The sequence below is a fragment of the Myotis yumanensis genome, unplaced genomic scaffold (assembly GCF_028538775.1).
Source record: "Myotis yumanensis isolate MYYU_CA2020_CCGP unplaced genomic scaffold, mMyoYum1.0.hap1 SCAF_1, whole genome shotgun sequence".
Lineage (NCBI taxonomy): Eukaryota > Metazoa > Chordata > Mammalia > Chiroptera > Vespertilionidae > Myotis > Myotis yumanensis.
Window position 1 is genome coordinate 18,463,636 of NW_027223752.1, and position 18,997 is coordinate 18,482,632.

Consider the following 18,997-nt stretch of genomic DNA (forward strand, 5'->3'; position numbering starts at 1 on the left):
GGATTTATCTAGCCTGCCCTCCATAGTCCCTCCCAGGTCACTTTTCTGAGTACCCCAAACTCCTGGAGAAGGCTCAGATTAAGCCTGTGCTACCTTCAGAACCGCACATTTAAGGTGAAACCATTGGTTTTGAGGAATGATGGCAGTAGTCAGGACTACAAGTCTAAACCATAACATCTTATAAAATTAGAAGGAAGTTCCGTGTAATCACCATCTAAGGTGCTTAATTTTATTTGAGTCGCTTAGGACCTCAGGTGAAACTTTAATTTCCATGGAACATGAAGCAAGTCAGGAATTAATGGTTCTATTACAATACAAAATACTAATATTTAAGGTCCTGTCCAAACAGTCATCAGGAAAACCTGTCTGTCAGCCTAAGATCTGCTCCCAGGCAACTGTCTTGGTTTTTCCCCTTGAGAAGATGTTTGTCACAGGTTTAGAAAGCCTGCCACCTTCAGTATAAGATTGGCTGTGGTCTGACTACACAGCTTGCGGACTGGTCCTTTTTTTGTGCTGTGTTGTATTTTTACAGATCAAGCATCTGTCAGCTTTTGTCTTCTGAAATCATGGTCTTTGAAGCCAAGTCTGAACCTCAGTATTAGATTATGCTGAGTTTGTGCCGGGAGGGAGAAGAAAGTACTAAAGGGATAGAGATTAAAGGCAATGGGAAAAGAAATACCAGGAGGACAGAGCAGAGGAGTTCTCACTGAACCCCCTGTCTCTGCTTCTTGTCTCTGCTTTCGGCTCCTCTGGGCCAGATATCTAAACATGTGAAATTTGATCATTCTAGAGTTGCTTTTTGTATTTTAAATCAATGGCACTGGTTAAAGCGTCCTGCTGGCTTTTTCTGTTGTATCTGAAAATGCTCAGAGCCCCCGGTGATTCTGAGCGGTGCCACGTGCAAAAAATGGGTGGAGGAAAGGAATAATTTTAGAATAATTTTTCTATGTGTTGTGTGATCTAATGCAGAGAGGGAGTCACAATGATCTCAGTGGTTTAGGGAGACAATATGCAGCTCATGGGAGAAAATTGTGCCCCGAACCCCAACCTGGAGATGACCACTGAGGTAGAACTGGGATTGTGGAACTTGTGTTTCTTCTGGAAGTGCTAACCAGCATCACAGCCCCTGGACCTGCTCTAATTACATTATTCGTGGAATTATAAGACACTCATGAACCCACCACCCAACTGTAAAAACGAAAGCAGTACTGATACCTTTGTCTTCCCTGAAAGGTAACCACAATTCCAAATTTTGTACAGGTTGGGGCAAACATAGGTATACACATGTTAGTATGTGAAACACAAGAGTTTATTCTTGTATTATTATTAATTATTGTTTTATTTTCCATAAGAACATGGAGCATGAAGTAAACCTGCATTTGCCCCACTGTATACTCTGTCCATGTGTTTCAAAGCATTTATGATATTCATAGACTGTATATTGTTTAGTTTTGCTTGCTTTTGAGTTTTATATAACTGGAACAATATACTTCCTTTCTAATTTGCTTTTTTTTTACTCACTATTGAGTTTGTTCTGTATGTAGTTGTAATTGAATCATTTTCGTAGCTATATAATATTCCCTTCTTCAACTATACCCCACTTAGATATTTGAATCATTTACAGTCCTTTGCAATTACAAACAATGCTGCTATGGAAATTCTTTCATCTGTCTTCAGTTTCATTTAACACTTGGATTGCGGGAAACGAGTTAAGTCGGCTCGCGTGAATTGCGCGTACTCCGCGGGAGCCGTCTTAACTCGGTTCATATAGATTTGCGGTGGAGTGCGGGAAACGTGTAAACTCGGGCCGTATTACCAAATATTTGTTTGTTTGCCGTTCACAAAGATACCTACCTGCGTATTCGAACCGTTTCATACCCATTGGGGTAATAGGTATCATAAAAATCCCTTGTAAGTAGAGAACACTTTATGGCGCTGGTCGAGTACAATACCGTTAGGGTACCAATGTATTGTTTTCTCATTTTATAACCGATATCCCTGGATATCTCACCATGCAAAGAGAATAGTTATTGAGAAATACTTCTTGTGTCCGGACGTCTTTAGTTTTGAGTTTTGTGAATATTATTACGTGTTTAAATATTTAAATATATTGTGATAAAGACATTCATATAGAATTTTTTAACCAAATAAAATAAAATCGTTCCGCAAAGTGTTCGCATAATAATTATTTTTTTATATCAGATATCTATCGGAGTACCGCTATTTTCAGTTAGTATTATTTTTATTTGCTTTAACCTAGAATGTCGCAGCATTCAGACTATAGTGATGATGAGTTTTGTGCAGACAAGTTGTCCAATTATTCTTGTGATAGCGATCTTGAAAATGCGAGTACAAGTGATGAAGATTCTAGTGATGATGAAGTAATGGTGCGTCCCAGGACATTGAGGCGACGAAGAATTTCGAGCTCCAGCTCTGACTCAGAGTCAGATATAGAAGGCGGGAGAGAAGAATGGTCGCATGTTGATAATCCACCGGTCTTAGAAGATTTTTTAGGGCATCAAGGATTAAACACAGATGCTGTTATAAATAATATAGAAGATGCCGTGAAATTATTTATCGGAGATGATTTTTTTGAATTTCTTGTAGAGGAGTCAAACAGGTATTATAATCAAAATAGGAATAATTTCAAACTTTCCAAAAAAAGCCTAAAGTGGAAAGATATAACCCCTCAAGAGATGAAGAAGTTTTTAGGGTTAATTGTTCTCATGGGACAGGTGCGCAAAGATAGAAGAGATGACTATTGGACCACGGAGCCATGGACGGAGACGCCATATTTTGGTAAAACGATGACGAGAGACAGGTTCCGACAGATATGGAAAGCTTGGCACTTCAATAATAATGCGGATATCGTAAATGAATCAGATAGACTTTGCAAAGTGAGACCAGTACTAGATTATTTTGTGCCTAAATTTATAAATATTTACAAACCTCATCAGCAATTATCACTAGATGAAGGGATCGTACCTTGGAGGGGAAGATTATTCTTTAGGGTATATAATGCTGGCAAGATCGTTAAATATGGAATATTGGTTCGTTTGTTGTGCGAAAGTGATACAGGATATATCTGTAACATGGAAATTTATTGCGGTGAAGGAAAGCGATTATTGGAAACGATACAAACAGTAGTGTCTCCATACACTGATTCGTGGTACCATATATATATGGACAATTATTATAATAGCGTCGCAAATTGTGAAGCACTTATGAAAAACAAATTCAGAATATGTGGAACAATCCGGAAAAATCGAGGTATACCTAAAGATTTTCAAACAATTTCTTTGAAAAAAGGTGAAACAAAATTTATAAGGAAAAATGATATATTGTTACAAGTGTGGCAATCAAAAAAGCCTGTATACCTGATTTCTTCGATTCATTCTGCGGAGATGGAAGAAAGTCAGAATATTGACAGAACATCAAAAAAGAAAATTGTCAAACCGAATGCACTCATTGACTACAATAAACATATGAAAGGTGTTGACCGGGCCGACCAATACCTTTCATATTATTCGATATTGCGGAGGACGGTCAAATGGACAAAAAGGTTGGCAATGTATATGATAAATTGCGCAATATTTAATTCTTATGCAGTTTACAAATCAGTGAGGCAAAGAAAAATGGGTTTTAAAATGTTTTTGAAACAAACAGCTATCCACTGGTTGACGGATGATATTCCAGAGGACATGGACATTGTTCCAGACCTTCAACCAGTACCGTCTACTTCTGGAAGCGGGCTAAACCACCTACATCTGATCCACCATGCAGGCTATCGATGGACATGAGAAAGCATACGTTACAGGCAATTGTCGGAAGTGGAAAAAAGAAAAACATTTTGAGAAGGTGTCGCGTATGTTCCGTTCATAAATTGCGCAGTGAGACACGCTACATGTGCAAATTTTGCAATATACCTCTACATAAAGGGGCGTGTTTTGAAAAATATCATACGCTAAAAAACTATTAATTTCTATTTGTTTTGATTTATTATGAAAATTTTATTTTAAACTTTAAAAATATGTGTATATTTTTAGGTAATAAGTATTTTTTGGGTTTTTCGTATTTAGTTTATATATATCGAATTATTTATGTACTGAATAGATAAAAAAATGTCTGTGATTGAATAAATTTTCATTTTTTACACAAGAAACCGAAAATTTCATTTCAATCGAACCCATACTTCAAAAGATATAGGCATTTTAAACTAACTCTGATTTTGCGCGGGAAACCTAAATAATTGCCCGCGCCATCTTATATTTCGGCGGGAAATTCACCCGACACCGTAGTGTTAAGACGCACATCCAGGTGCAGGATTGTTGGTTGGTAGGGTATGTACATGCTCAACTTCACAAGATGACACCAAATTGTTTCCTAAAGTATTAGCATTCAATTATACTCCTACTCGCAGAGTGTGATGGCTCCCATCCTCTGCATCTTCACAGACTTTCGGAACCATCGCACTTTTTAATCTCAGCCAATTTAGTGAATATGTAATGGCATCTCATTGTGTTTCACAATTTCCTTTTCCCTTGTTACTAAAGATGTTGCAGTTTCCCATATATTTAATTGGCTTTTTGAATGTGTTCTTGATGGCTTGCCTGTTGATCATTTTGCTCATTTTTCTATTGGGTTCTCTTTTTCTTATCTTTCTAGTTCTTTGTATACTCTGAATATTAATCCTTATTTGACTGTATATGTTAACAAATAACTTTTCTAAGTTTGTTGATGGTCATTTCACCAAAATAGTATCTTTTGATGAACAGAAATTCTTCATTTTCATGCTTATTAATCTTTATTTTTTTATGAAATCTGGTGTCTTAAAAATATCCCTTCTCTGAGATTATGTAGTTTTCTATAGTTCTTTTCAAAAAGATTTTAAAAGCTTTTCCTTTCACATTTAAGTCTATGATTTACCTGGCGATAGTTAATTGTTTATTTTTTTTCCAGCATCCTTGCAAAATAAACTGCCTTAGTAATTCTAATGATTTCTCTGCTGTAAAAAATGGTGGGTTTTTTCTTTCTAATTCTTACTTTTACTTTTCCTGTCCTATTGCACAGTTCAGGATTTCTGAGTAAAGTAGTGATTTTAGATATCTTTACATTGTTTCTTATTTTAAAAGGAGCTATGTTATTCATTCACAATTAATACAATGTTATAGGTCTTTCAGGAAATAAACTTTATCATAACAATTCTATTCGTAGTTTGCTATGACATTTTATTATGAATGGTTGTTGAATTTCATTTTTTAAAAATTTATCTCAAGATAACTGTAGAGTTGTTGTTTTTGTTGTTTTACTATGATGAATTACATTATAAATTTTCCAATTTTGAATAAGCCTGCATTTTTTAATATGCCTGCTTATGATACATTATATTTTTTACATATTACTAGAGCAGGTAATATTTTATGTATGAATTTTGGGGTTTTTTTTAATGCCTCATGTTTCTCCGGTGGTATCTTTTTCTAGTTTTAGTGTCAAAATAACATTATTTTCATAAAATGAGTTGAGGGAGTATTCACTCTTAGATTCTTTGAAAGAGTAAGATAGGAGTTCTCTCTCCATGTTTGATGGAACTTGCTTGCAAAATGGCCTGAGCTGATGTTTTCTTTGTGCGATGATTGGTAACTATTGATTTAATGTTTAATGATTATAGTATGGCTTATTTTTTAATTCCTTTTGGTCACTACAGAATTTCCATTTCACCTAAGTTTGCAAATATATTTCCATAAAGTTATGCGTAATGCTGTCATCTCTTAAAAGATCTTTAGTTACGCCCCTTTTTATTTTATCATCTCTTTTTTTGCTTAATCTTGCCATAGTTTTGATTTTCTCAAAGAATCAACTTTTGTGTTTTACTAATTACCTGTATTTTGTATCTGTTCTCTGCTTCACTCATTTCTGCTATTTTCTTTATAATTTCCTTTCTTTCTTTGGATTTATGTTTTTTTCTTTGTCTGGATTGAACTTTTATTTTAAACCTTTCTTTTTTCTATAAAAGTTTGAAGTTATAATTTACTTCGAACTACTACTGCTCAGGGGTATCCTATAAGTTTTGATACCTTTCATGTTATTATTATTAACAGCTCAAAATATTTTCATTTCTTTGACCCAAAGGTATTTTTAGAAGTGTGGGTTTTGTTCCTATTTATTGAGGAACACTTGTTAACAAAATTATACAGGTTTCAGGTGCACAATTCCACAACACATCATCTGTTACACTGTATTGTGCATGTCCCGCCCCAAGTCAAGTCTCTTTCCATCGGAAGTGTGTTTTTAAGTTCTCAAACCTAGAAAGAGGTGGTCATTTTTGGTTTCTAGTTACTTCTTCGACATTGATCACTAACTACAGTGCACTGTGGTCAGAGAATTGATCTATAAGATACTGCTGCTTTGAAATTTTTGGAGTTATGGTCAGTTTTTATAAGGTCTGGGTGCTTCAAAATTAATAAGCCTTCTCCATTATTAGCACATGCTCTATGTATGTTCATTAGCGCAAATCTTCTATATACTAGTACTAATTGTGTGAGTGGAGGGGGTAATCAATTGGAAAAAGAGAATAATCTATTAAAATCTGCTGTGTATTTGACTGTTTCTCCTTGTAATTCTTTCAATTTGGGATGCTTACATTTTCAAGCTACCTTATTGGAGGTATTCATGTTTAGAACTGTTTTATCTCCCTGGTAAATCGAACCTTTATGAATGTTTAATGACTCTGTTTATATGTAGTACAGATTTTTTTTTTTTACTTTAAAATCCTGTGTTATGTTAATATAGCTATAGGAACATGGCATGATACAGTGTCCTCCATTATTTTACGTTGACCTTTCTTTGTATGGGTTAGGTTTGTCTCTTGTAAACAGCATATGGCTTTTTGGGGGGAGTTTTTTGGATTTGTGTTAATGATCGTTACCTTTAAAAAAGATTCTAAGCAATAAAACAAAATTTAAAAAATAAATAAATAAATAAAATAATTAACATTTAAAAATAAAAGACTAGCTTGCCAATTCAAAAAAAAAAGATTTTTAGCCAATTTTAATGACATACTTGGATTTATTTCTCCCATTGATTCTGCATTTCTATTTGTCCCACTTTTTCCAGATTCTTTTTCCTTTCTAGCACTACTTGAAATTGATTAAGATTCTCTCACTCCTCGTTCCCTTTTCTTTTTCTCTCCCTTTCGAATGGTTTGGAAGTTGTACATTTTGTTTCCCTTCTTTCCGTGTTGATCCTGGAACTTTTAACATGAATATTTTTAAATGTTTAAAGTTAATCAATATCTTTAACCTCCCGAGCAATACAGGGCCGTTGGAATGTTTTTACTTCTGTTCTCTACCTCCCAGATGAAATGCTACATTTGCCCAATACTTTGGTTCTGTCTCAGTTTCTTTTTGTTTTATTGTGGAGTTCAGTCAGTACGTAATTACATTGTCTTTGCTTATCTTCTCTTGCTGCATCTCAAACCTCCTTTTTTGGATCATTTTCCTTTTTCCTGAAATATATTTTTTAAAACTTCCCCCAGTGAGTATCTGCACTCAGTTAAAACCCTGAAAATATATTTATTTTGCCCTTATGCTTAGAAGATAGCGTTACCGCATATACATTCTAGATTGACGGTTACTTTTTCTGTCTCGCACTTTGGAATTCATGTTCTACTTTTACCTGTTTCACTGCTTCATCTGACTGTACACCTCATTAGTGTCTGTTTTGTTTCTGTGACTTTAATGCTGTACAGTTTGTGATGTGTCTAGACATGGCTTTCTTTTTATTTATTCTCCTCGGGACTTGTTGGCTTTCTGAATCTGAGGATTGGTACCCTCGTCAAAACTAGAAAATGCTCAGCCATTTTTTATTTGGATTTTGGATCTTCTCCATTTTTTCCTTTCTACACTGGAACTCCAGCTTAGAGGGATAGCTTGTTATCATAGTCCACGTTGCCCGATCTCTCTTTCATATTTTTTATCCCTTTGTCTCTCTGTGCTGCGTTTTATATATATTATCTTCAGATCTGTCTTCTGATTCACTAATTTGTCTCTTCTGGCTCCCACTGAGTTCTTTCATTTCAGGGATTCTATTTTTTCAGCTTTAGAAATTCTACCTGATGCCTTCCAAAATCTGTCTGCCTGGCTTTAATCATCTATTCTTCCTTTCTAATGTGTTTCAGTTCCTTCTTTTTTATTTCATTATGCATACTTTACATTCTGTACCTAGTTATTTCAATATTTGCAGATTCACAGTTTTGTGTGTGTTTTTCTGTTATCTCTTGCTTACGGTGGCTTCTTTTATGTTTAATGGGTTTTGGGTTATGAACCTATGTTTCTTAAAATCTTATGTGTGGGAATTCTTTGTGGCCTGGGTTTTAAGTTAGGGTCTTCCAGAAAGGGTTTGTGTGTTTTTTTCAACAGTAGGCACCGTTGGGCACTTTAAACTAAATTTAGCTTGTGGTCCCTGGTCCCCACAGTAGAATTCTGACTTCATACCCACAAGACTTCAGACTTGTGATTAAAAATTCTCAGGGGAGGCTCTTCTTGTCTCTGGCCCCATCTGGAGCTGGGGCTGGGGCTGACTTTATCTGCACTGGCTGCCTGTGCAGGCAGTTACTTCTCCCCGGGAACCCATCTAGGGTGTCGGCATTCCCGTGCCCTGGCTGGTTACAAGTATTTTTACATTTATATGTTCCTGGTGGCCTGTTTGCTGACATATTTGGTGATTGTAGGTTATGAGCTGCTTTTCCAATATCTGCTTGAACTTAATCTGTGGAAATCCTCATGACCTAAATTTAGGTTCCTTTCTCCAAAAGAGGATTTGCTTTTAAAACTTCGGCTGGGCCTGGCCACCGTGGCTCAATGGTTGAGCATCGACCTATGAACCAGGAGGTCACAGTCCGATTCCCCGTCAGGGCATATGCCCAGGTTGTGAGCTTGATCCCCAGTAGGAGGCGTGCAGGAGGCACATCAATGTTTCTCTTTCCTTCTCCCTTCCACTCTCTCTAAAATCAATAAAAACATTTTAAAAACCTATTTTTTAAAGCTGTGCAAAGAGAAGGAAAAAGCATGATAAACACCATATGCCTCTCACCTAGAATCTCTGAGAATTAGATTTTTGCACCACTTGCCTTATTTCCTACTCTTTTGCACTCACAGTTCCCTCCCTCTCCGCATATGTTCGGGGGGTATCGTAGTCTGCTTAACTGAGGTAGTAAAGTGAGTCATAAGCCCCATGTTATTAAAAAGTAAGGATTCAGAATTGAATTGACTTTTCTAAAAGCCTAGAAAAAAGCCCGTTTACTCACCCAAGTGTAGTTGAGTTCACTCTGAAACTGTTTTTTGCTAGTTTGGCGGACTCATTACTGAAATAATTTTTAGATTCAACAGTAGTTACCTGAAACAACAGAGATCGAGAGAGCCATTCTATGAGATTTCATTTTCATTTGCCGTCATGACTATTAATAGCTACCTGTGCAATTAATTACATTAACAACGTTTCCTATTTGGTAGCACCTCACAGGCATCCTCTCCTGGCCACTTTTATGTTCCCCAAGGCAGCCAAGAAACAGGAAGTCTGCAGAACATAGATACACAGCTCAGGGCCATGTTGACAGGCAAGCCCCTGAAGCATTTCTTCCCTCAGGCCTCTCTGCTCCTACTTTATGCTGCATTCCCATACGGCTCCTGAGCTAGAATAGAAAGAAATGGCACCACTCGGGGTAAGCATGGTGCAGCAGCGAGCAATCAGACAGGAGAGGAGACCAAGTCAGAACTCTCCCGTGCCCACTGAGAGCTGCCCTCTGTGATCGGACTTTTCGTTTGGTCACACTGCTCTGGGAGACAGAGAGGTATGCTGAAGGTCACAAATAAACTTGCTGGATGTCTGTCTGTCTTACAAGCCAGGTTCTTTCTACAAGGACTTGGGGGCGGGGGGGGGGGTGGCATGGATCTGGGATCCTAGAGAACGGGACAACCTGGGGCCCTTCTGGGCCTGCTAGGACGTCATTGTGCAAATGCACACATTGTGATTGTGGGGTTGATCATGGAGGTCTTGAGACATCTAGTAGAGGTTGAGTTCTAATACCAGCCCTCATGCGTTTTGCTGGTGCGCATTACTGTGCTGGTGCGTGCCACCACCTGGTGCACGTTCCCACCAGCTTAAATGTAGGAGGACACCGAAGAGAGGGAGACCCTTGACCTCACTCCCTGCTACACCATTTATCACAGGGACTCGCCTCCCTTTCAGCCGCTGTCCGGGCTGCAACCAGAGTCTTGCTGAGCCCATAGGCCCCCAGGGTTGGCAGGGGAAAAGGGGGCGGGGCTCACAGCTGCAGCTCATCCCTGCGCCTGACCCCTTCGCCTTTCCAGGGCCATATCCTTAGGGAGTATCCGATAAGGCGTGTTGGTGGAGGTCCGCAGTCATCTTCCCAGACTTCCTGCTCTCTGCCACACACCTCCATCTGCTCCCGCCCTTCCCTCTGCTGTGTGTCCACTCTGCACCCGACACAGCACTAGGCCCTGGAGAGGCACCAGTGACAGCCCTGCCTTAGGGAGCTGACGCTGTAATGGGAAGCCCACAACTGGAGCAGGTCACCACGTGATGACATGGGGACTCCTCTCTGTGGAGGACCTAGACCTGGGGCTCTGCAGGAAGGAAAGTGTGCTCATGTCGCCCAGAAACGTATCAGCAGGTGGATGAGCTTACAAGAAACACGGGTGGTGCCATACAGCATCTCCTCCCTGCCCCAAGCCTGCAGCCCTCGCCTCCGGCTTCAGAACCATCTCTGCCCCCTCCACTCTAAGTAGCCCTTCCCTCCCTCGAGGATTCACCTCTCTGCTCACCCAGCCTCCTGAATACCTTCTGTGCCAGACACCATTGTATCACAGTGGCCATGTAAACGGGATCGGTGCCCACCCCAAGGAGCGTGGGGCCTCACCGGGACTCGGCGCCACAGCCCTCCCGCTGACACCAGGCGCTGGTCCCGACTCCTGCCAGCATTCCCTCACGTCTTGGGCCCATGACCCTGTGCAGCGGGTGCAGTATCTGTTCCCAATTGGCTCCTGAGGAAGCATAGAGGAGGTCTGTTCATTGTTAGACGTGAAACAACAAAATGACTAGAGGCGTGGAGAGTGCTGTCGGGCTCTGATAGGAATGGAACGGAGGGCGGGGAACGGAGTCGTGGGCAAATCAGAAAGGAGTGGAGCGGATCGGATGGGGTAGCTAAGAGCTCGATCGTGGCTCTGCTGCTTTTGAGCTGTGGGGGCTCTAAGTAAATCCCTAAACTTCTCCAGATCCTCCCCCTGGCACCTGTACAGTTAGGATGCTCACGCCGCTCTGGAGTTCAACGCCGTCATCTATGCAGGTTCGCAGGCGCCTGGCGGGTGCTCCCCGTCCTGGGCTCTAACCGTGACCTGCTGGCCTGTCGGCGTCTGTGTGGCGGTGCCTGTACCTGATCCCACCTGGGACTCTCCCCGGGCCGTGCATTCATGTGGGGCGTTCAGTGAATATCTGCAGGATGAAGGGAGAAGGAGGGAAGCCTGAGTGGATAGCCGTCCCCACCGGCAGGCACCTCTTTTCCCTGCACGCCGGGTTCAGTCTTCCTAACGCAGCAGCGTGAGCAGGACGCGGGTTTTTCCTCGGAAGTACCTGGCCACCATCCGCGGTGTCTGTCCCTCCGTGCCGGCGGGTCTGCGAAGCCCAGCACCGCTCAACTCTTAGGGTTTCCAGTGGAGACCCTGTTGCCACCGCTGTGGCCTCTGAAGCGTGTTGTTTTGGCGGCTCAGCCGCACACACTGAGTGAAAAGGCCAGTGATGGGAGGACGGGGTGCAGGACACCGGCTTTACGGCCGTCTTGGCACGTGGCCAGCTTGCGCCTCCAAGGGCTGGACGTGTGAGCGCATCAGGGGGGCGGTGGCGGCTGCGGGGGCCTCATCACAGGGTCTCATCCGTGTCCTCTCTGTCTCCCCTCCGTCCCCGCCCGCAGGAACGGCCTGGGCAGCGGCAGGACACGGACAGAGAGCGAGCCGTCGTGCGGCTCCCCGGTGGTCAGCGGGGACCCCAAGGAGGATCACAACTACAGCAGTGCCAAGGCCGCCGCCGCCAGGAGCGCCTCGCCCGCCAGCGACTCGGTCTCCTCCTCCTCGGCCGAGGACCACGACGAGTTTGCCACCAAGGGGAGCCAGGAGGGCAGCGAGGGCAGCGTGCAGAGCCGCGAGAGCCACAGCGAGGCGGAGGAGGACGAGCGCAAGCACGGCCCCCGGGAGGCCCCGGGCGACGGCGGCTGCGCGGCCCCGCACAAGAAGCGCCAGCACCTCGCCAAGGCCAGGCGGGTCCCCAGCGACACGCTGCCCCTCAAAAAGAGACGCACGGAGAAGCCCCCCGAGAGCGACGACGAGGAGATGAAGGAGGCGGCGGGGTCGCTCCTGCACTTGGCAGGGATTCGGTCCTGTTTGAACAACATCACCAATCGGACGGCAAAGGGGCAGAAAGAGCAAAAGGAAACCACGAAAAATTAAAAAAAAAAACAAGTCACTGATTTGTTTTGAACTGAACGGCCATTTGGTTTCAGCATGTCAGGAGATTTCTAATGATTTGTGGCAATATCAGCAATTTCTTTTTTTTTTCTTTTCTTTGTTTTCGGTTTGGTTTTCTTTCTTTCCTTTTTTTGTTTTCTTTTCTTCTCTAATTTGCCCCCCCCCTCCTTTGTTTTGGACCCTTGAGAATTTTACGTTTAAAGGAGATTGAAGCCATAGACTCATTGACATTCAGCTGTTTTACAAACGCTTCTCATTATCTGAAGACAAAACCGAAAAAGCCAAAATTGATCACTGCTTCCTCCCGCTGGCCCGAGGCCGTGGCTGGGTCCGGGGTGTCGAGGAGGCCGCGGAAAGCCTGTGTTTGGCACCTGCAAGGCAAAGTCATCACCGGCCAGGCCTAACCGTTAGGTTTACAAGGTCAGGATGTCCACCCAGTGGGGTTCACTGAGTGAATGTGCGTGAGGCAACCGGGGAGAAGGAAGAGCCCCTCGCCCCCCCAGGAGCAGGCCCAAGCTTGTGGCACCAGGCAGCGTCTTGTGCCAGGAAACCCTGGGCACTGCCGCTCAGCGTGCGGGGTGGGGGCGGGGTCCCCGGGCCTCAGTGCTTCTTAATCCTGAAGCCTCCTGATGTCTGGCGGTGGACACTGGACCATTCACGGACACTGGTGTCAATGACTAAGGAAAGGAAATGGGGTCAGTTTTTAGTGATGTTCCTAATCATTGAATTCTGTTCTATCTGAAATTAAGAGAATGTTCCACAAGCCATAAGCCTGAAGGGTTGGCCCTGCCCACACACACATACATACATACATACATACATACACACACGAGAGTGAGAGAAAAGCCACAGACAGGCTGTTTTCTTAACTGCCCAAGTGAAAATCAAGTCCAAGAAATTACAGTAGTTGTCAAGGAAGGAAAAAATGGTACAAACCTTTTTTTGTCAAAACTATTTGATCCAAGCGGGGGGGAAAAAAAAAAAAAACAAGCAAAAAGCTATGGAACCTGCCATTAGTACTGTGGTCTATTTTTTAAAGATGAAAGGCACATTGATGGACACACACACACACAAAAAAAAAAAAAATGTGGCAAAAAGGCAAAAGAAAACTCCTATACTGCCCTCAAAATGGAGTTTGCAGATCATGTCAGTCAGGATTCATCTTTGCAAAAATCAGTGATTTCCACAGTCAGCCCGTTATAGCCAGCAGAAATTTCCGATCCACAATGCATGGATTCCTTCTAAAAGAAAAAGGAAAAAAAAAAAATCATAAAAACACAAACTTTTTTTTATTCAAAAATAAAGTTCTTGTAAGGTAAATAATGTATTTAGCATGAAGCATGAATTATTTTCATATAAATATAGAAAATAGAGAAAAGGCTATGCCTCTAATGTTTAAGCCCTTAGGCTTAGAGGTTCTCTGGGTTTTCTTTTTTGTTTTGTTTTTCCTTTTGTTTTGTTTTGGTTTTTTTCCCAATTATTTTGTTTTGGTTTTTTGAAGCAGGTGTTTAAGGTTTAACCTTCTTCAGGGACAAATTCTGACTGTTGGGGAACTAACTCTGCAATATAAAACTATTTCATGTTCCGGTAGGGCCTGCCTTGTCTGCACTTCAGCCCCAACCCCCTTCTGATTCTCTGTGGAAAGTGTGTCCTTTCTCTAGTGTCTGGACATGTTTATCATGATGCAATAATTTGAGGGCAAACTTCGTAGCGAGTGTGTATGATAGAATGGAGAGAATTAGGGGACGCTCACTGGGGAAACCATCACCGCAATTTGGTCCTAGGAAAAAGGCAGTGGATAATTATGCAAATTCGTCAGGAGAAGGGAAACAACGCTAATGGGCCTTATTAGATGAGGGTGTGAGTTAGGGGTCATGCGAAGGAGGAAGCGAGCGACACAGGTGTGGGAAGGACCAGCCCACAGTTTTCCCGTGACTCCCTGTCACGGTGGGAAGGCAGGGCCGGCCATCTCTACCACCTCTGCACACGAACCAGCCTGGATTTAAGCCCATCTAGGTTGTGAGAGCAAAACTTGGCCCACAGGACGATGTCCCGCAGCCCAGAAACTCCTGTTCTCTTTGCCTAAAGATGATTGGGGGAGACCCAAAGAGAAGCCTAAGAATGTGATCTTCCACCCAAGAGGAGGGGAATTGTAAGACGCCAACAAAAACACCCACCACTGTGGCTCAGGATGTGACGGGGAGGGACAGAAGTGGGTCGTGTTGATCTTTAAAAACGGGGGCAGGGAGACTGCTGCGTGCCTCGTGCTCAGCTTCTTGTGGTTGCTGATGAGAGACCCTGAAGAAGTCACCTGCACACCAGGTCGACTTCGTTATCTGAACCTGAACTCTTCCCGCATATTCGGTCAGGAGGGAGAAGGGAGTAAGGATATAGTTTTGAAGTACTCCGTTCCCTCCATCTCACCCAACATTCGACACCCCAAAAGCCATGCACAGCTCTGAAACCCGAGGGACACTGGTTTGTGTTGTCACCTGATCAAGCCCAGGAAACACGCCCCACCCCACCCCCCCAACCCCCCCCCCAGGTAAAATGTAGACTTCCCTCCAGAAAGGCAGATACAGGTTCAGGACTGTTTCTGGCGAGGGAGGGGGGCGGTTCTTCCGATTTAAACCCCCCACGGTGGGCTGTCTCCCCTCATTTCATTTTTCTAAAGGAGCAAAGGCCTCTTTTAGAAAATAATAAAATGCAATGTGTGTGATTTACTTTTCTGATCTCTCTTGAGAAATAGATAACTATCTTATAAAAGTGTGTTCTTAACTCCAGAACCACTCTTTTTGCATAAATACCTCATTGGGCAGCTTTCTAAGTGTTATTTTCCTTGAGTTCCCTCGGGCCCCTTCGCAGGGGCTGCCGGGGGACTTGCAGGGAAAACTTTAGTGAGGGTACTTTTTTCTATTTTTCTTCTGTTTTGGGGGGCATACACATTATGTATAACCAAAACAATGGCTCAATTGTGTTTAAACTTTGTATTTCGATTGTTTGGGGGGAGGGGGGATGTGTATGTGGCCGTTTGTAGTGAGTTCATTGCCGAAGGAGGCTGTCCACGCCCTCACCACGCCAGGGGCAGGAGCACCCCCTCCCCAGCCCCTCCAGGAGCAGCAGAGAATTTAAGCACAAGCCTATTTGTGAGAGAGTCTTTTTGCTCGCGTGTCATTCACTTTAGTCTTGGAATTCCTTCCCGAACGTCAGGTGTTCTGTAGCTTCCACACCGGCCTGTGTATTCATTAGTCCGACAGGTCGCCTGGGCTCCATTCGAGGGGTGCGGCGCTTTGGCTTTTGTGTCTCCCGCGGGAGCAGTGGCGTTTCACGTGTCATTCATTCCAGTATCTCACCTACTCATGGGGGGGTGGGGGGGTCCGGGGAACTATAGCAATATTTCCAGATGCGTTGGAAAGCAGCCGTGAACACTTGAGCACCGTGACATCTGCCGTTACTTGCTGTTGGCCCTTGGGCACATTTAAGAGAAAGAGGCTGTAGCTCTTTTTTCTTAAATGACTTACACGTAGACAGTTATTTTTATGCTACTACCGTGGTCTTCTATCTTTATCTACTAGTACTCTGTGGAAAGGGTTTGTCTGCATCATAGATTTCATTCCCAGCCTTATAATCTACCATAGCTCCTATGTCCCCTCCCCCCTCAAGTCAGTATACTTTTGAGAGTCCTTTGGTCAAGTTGTCTTACCTGGAAATGGCCCAAACCCACATGGAGAGGGTGGTTGGAGACAGCTCTAGCCAAGACCGCCGTGGCCAGTTTCCGTCTTGGGCGGGGCTGAGTGTGTGCGAAGGCCAGCGTCGGCGGCCTTTCCCAAGAACCGGTTTTCCTTGGAGAAGCACTGGGCATGGGCCCGGCAGGTACTACCAGGGGTCAGCCTGCAAGAGGCCATGTCACTGAGCGCTGTTCCTGCCTGAGGGACAGCGTCTGGCTGTGGGCTCTGCAGAATGAATGCCACCTGGGTGGCTCCTGTGCCCGCTCCTCCCTGGCACAGCCCAGGCCTGCTCAGCACCAAGTGCTGCGCCCACACCGCGTGCAGGCCCTAGGCCCTGGCGGAAGGGCTCTTGGAGAAGGAGTCATGTGTACGAGTGACCTAACGGGAGGGTCTTCCCTATGGGACTGGATGGGTTCAATGTGACTTCTCTTTCCCTTTAAACTTGATTCAGGTTGGGAGTCCTTTCTTTCTGGTGGATCACAGCTGCCCAGATGTTGCAATTTATTTTCATGTTTCTGTAGAGAAGTGTTTTTTCTTTCATCTTCAGGATGGGTTTTTTTTTTTTTTTGCCACCAAAAGAACACATATGAATTTGTGTCGTCGTCCCCCCTCCACCCCGCCCCCCCGATTGTGACTTACCAGTGTTGACAGTTAAACCCTTAGTGTCATAGGTCCCGGCCCTCCAATACTATATCAAACACTGTTATGCACATAATGCAGCACTGTGATCTAATTTAAATAATACTTTTTTATTATTTATACTACTATATATAATATACATCCACACTTTTGCTATATAACCTAAGTGGATAACCCTCTCTTAGTTACCTGCCAAACTCGGGACTTTGGTTTCTATTGCAGTTAACGCAGTTACAACGTCGTAATGGTGTCCTCTTTTTCCCTTTGTAACGGAATGTGTAAATCAAAGTGTATACATTGTGTGGTGTTCCTGTTTCTGGAGTTTCACGAGGATTTACACACAGCATTCAGTGTTCTGTATAGACCCGCCCACCTTTGTGAAATTCACCCGTCAGCCCCTCTCCCTTTGAGAGAGCACCCACCCGCCCTGGGGGTTCACTCCTTGTTTCCTCTCTCTCCTACTGGTCATCCTTGAATTAAGCACAGACTCATCAGCTCGGTTGCTTTATCACGAGAAAAATGCGTGTGACCTTGCCATTCTTCCACAGTTCTACAAACAAGTGCTAGCTTCACCGACCAAAAAATTAAGGAGGGAAAATCCGATTTTTAAAAAAAAAAACAACATCTTTTAACAGCCGAAACCGATGTGTCTATGGTGCTGTATCCTGCTGTCTGTCGTACTTTTGAAATCAGACCTAGGCGAAAGATCACTTCTGACTTAACTGTGATGTGCTCACAAGCCCCCGTCCTGTTCGTTCCGTTCCCGTTGAAATCAAGAGTATTTATTGGGGATCTATACAACAGTGTTTTCCACTGTGTTTCATTTGCAAAAGCGGAGAACACCCTTCCCTGCTTTTGCAAATAATTAATATTCCATATTGGATTCTCGACGACTTCGATATGGCGAACCTGTCAAACCTAGAAATTGTATTCCATCCTTTCATGACTGTGGCCTGAGTTCCCCGACACCGCCCCCCACCCCCCCTTTATTTTAAGATGAAACTTAGCGCCATTTCAGTTCTGTAAACATTCAGCTTCTCCTGCAAATGTACGTGGAGGCCATCCAAGCTCATAGCCGATTCAGTAGCCAGTTCCGCGCCGTGTCATTCACACTCACTACTTACACTGCCATGGTGACAATGTGGAGGAAACAGTATCCGTGTGTGTCTGGGAAGCATCCTACACTTGTACCATTTTTTTAAAAAAATATATACTCTTGATTCTGTAACACTTCTGAGGTGTGTGTTTGTTTTGCAGAAAAATAACAGTGATAAAGCAATCAGAAGACCCAGAGGTTTACTCTCAAGGCTTAGGGTCGACCTTCTGACCTTTGCTGGCCAATAGACCTACATGGCCAAATTAATGTATTAGCGTCATACTTGTTCAGAAGCCAATTTTCTTTTCTGTATTTTCTGTATGAAACTGCCAATATCATGACTAGGAAGGGAGAACCGTAGAGGAGAAGGAAGGTGGCGTTCGTTGCGTTCGCGGTCCGCAGCAGGGAGGAGGCAGGCACAATGGGCCGAACTTGAGGAACCTGATGGTGTTGCTTTGGAGGTATCCATCCTTGCGTTTCGCATTCTTCATATGTAATCATATTGCCAAAGACAAACTATTTCATCATTTATTGTAAATAACACTTTCCCCCAGACCTACCATAAAGTTTCTGTGATGTATTGTCTTCCAGTTGCAATAAAAATTACTGAGTTGCATCAATTGACGAGAAATGGCCTCGTGGTGTTGTGCGCTGCATCTCCACATGCAAGTGCTGAGTAGCGAGTGCATGTCTGCTTCTTACCTGCACTGGGAGGGTGGGGCGCTGTGTTTTCTGAGTCCGGTGTTCCGGTCTCCGCTGCACTAGTTGTGCCCATCTTCACACATGCTTTCCTTTTGGTGGGAAATCACACACCTTTCTGCAAATACACAAGTGGGCAGCCCGAAACTGGGCTCCCCTGTGGGTCCCGGGAATCCCAGCGCTAGTCTGCAGAGTTACTGGGCAGCAGGCCTTCCATCGAGGGCCTGGGAGCTTGTGGGTAAGACAGATCATACCTCTGTGGGGTTTTTTTTCCCCCTTCAATCATCCCCTGAGATTGAGAG

At 43.5% G+C, this 18,997-nt stretch overlaps 1 protein-coding gene across 5 annotated transcripts in view; it reads left to right on the forward strand.

Annotated features, from left to right (window-relative positions):
• Positions 1 to 18,616, forward strand: part of FOXN3 (forkhead box N3) — a 417,639-nt gene extending 399,023 nt beyond the window's left edge. For all 5 annotated transcript variants that reach the window (XM_070415047.1, XM_070415036.1, XM_070415062.1 and 2 more), the window contains one exon: positions 11,984 to 18,616. In XM_070415047.1, the coding sequence (XP_070271148.1) occupies positions 11,984 to 12,515 (532 nt within the window). In that variant the 3' untranslated portion in view covers positions 12,516 to 18,616. The remainder of the gene's footprint in view (positions 1 to 11,983) is intronic.
• The last annotated feature ends 381 nt before the right edge of the window (positions 18,617 to 18,997 follow it).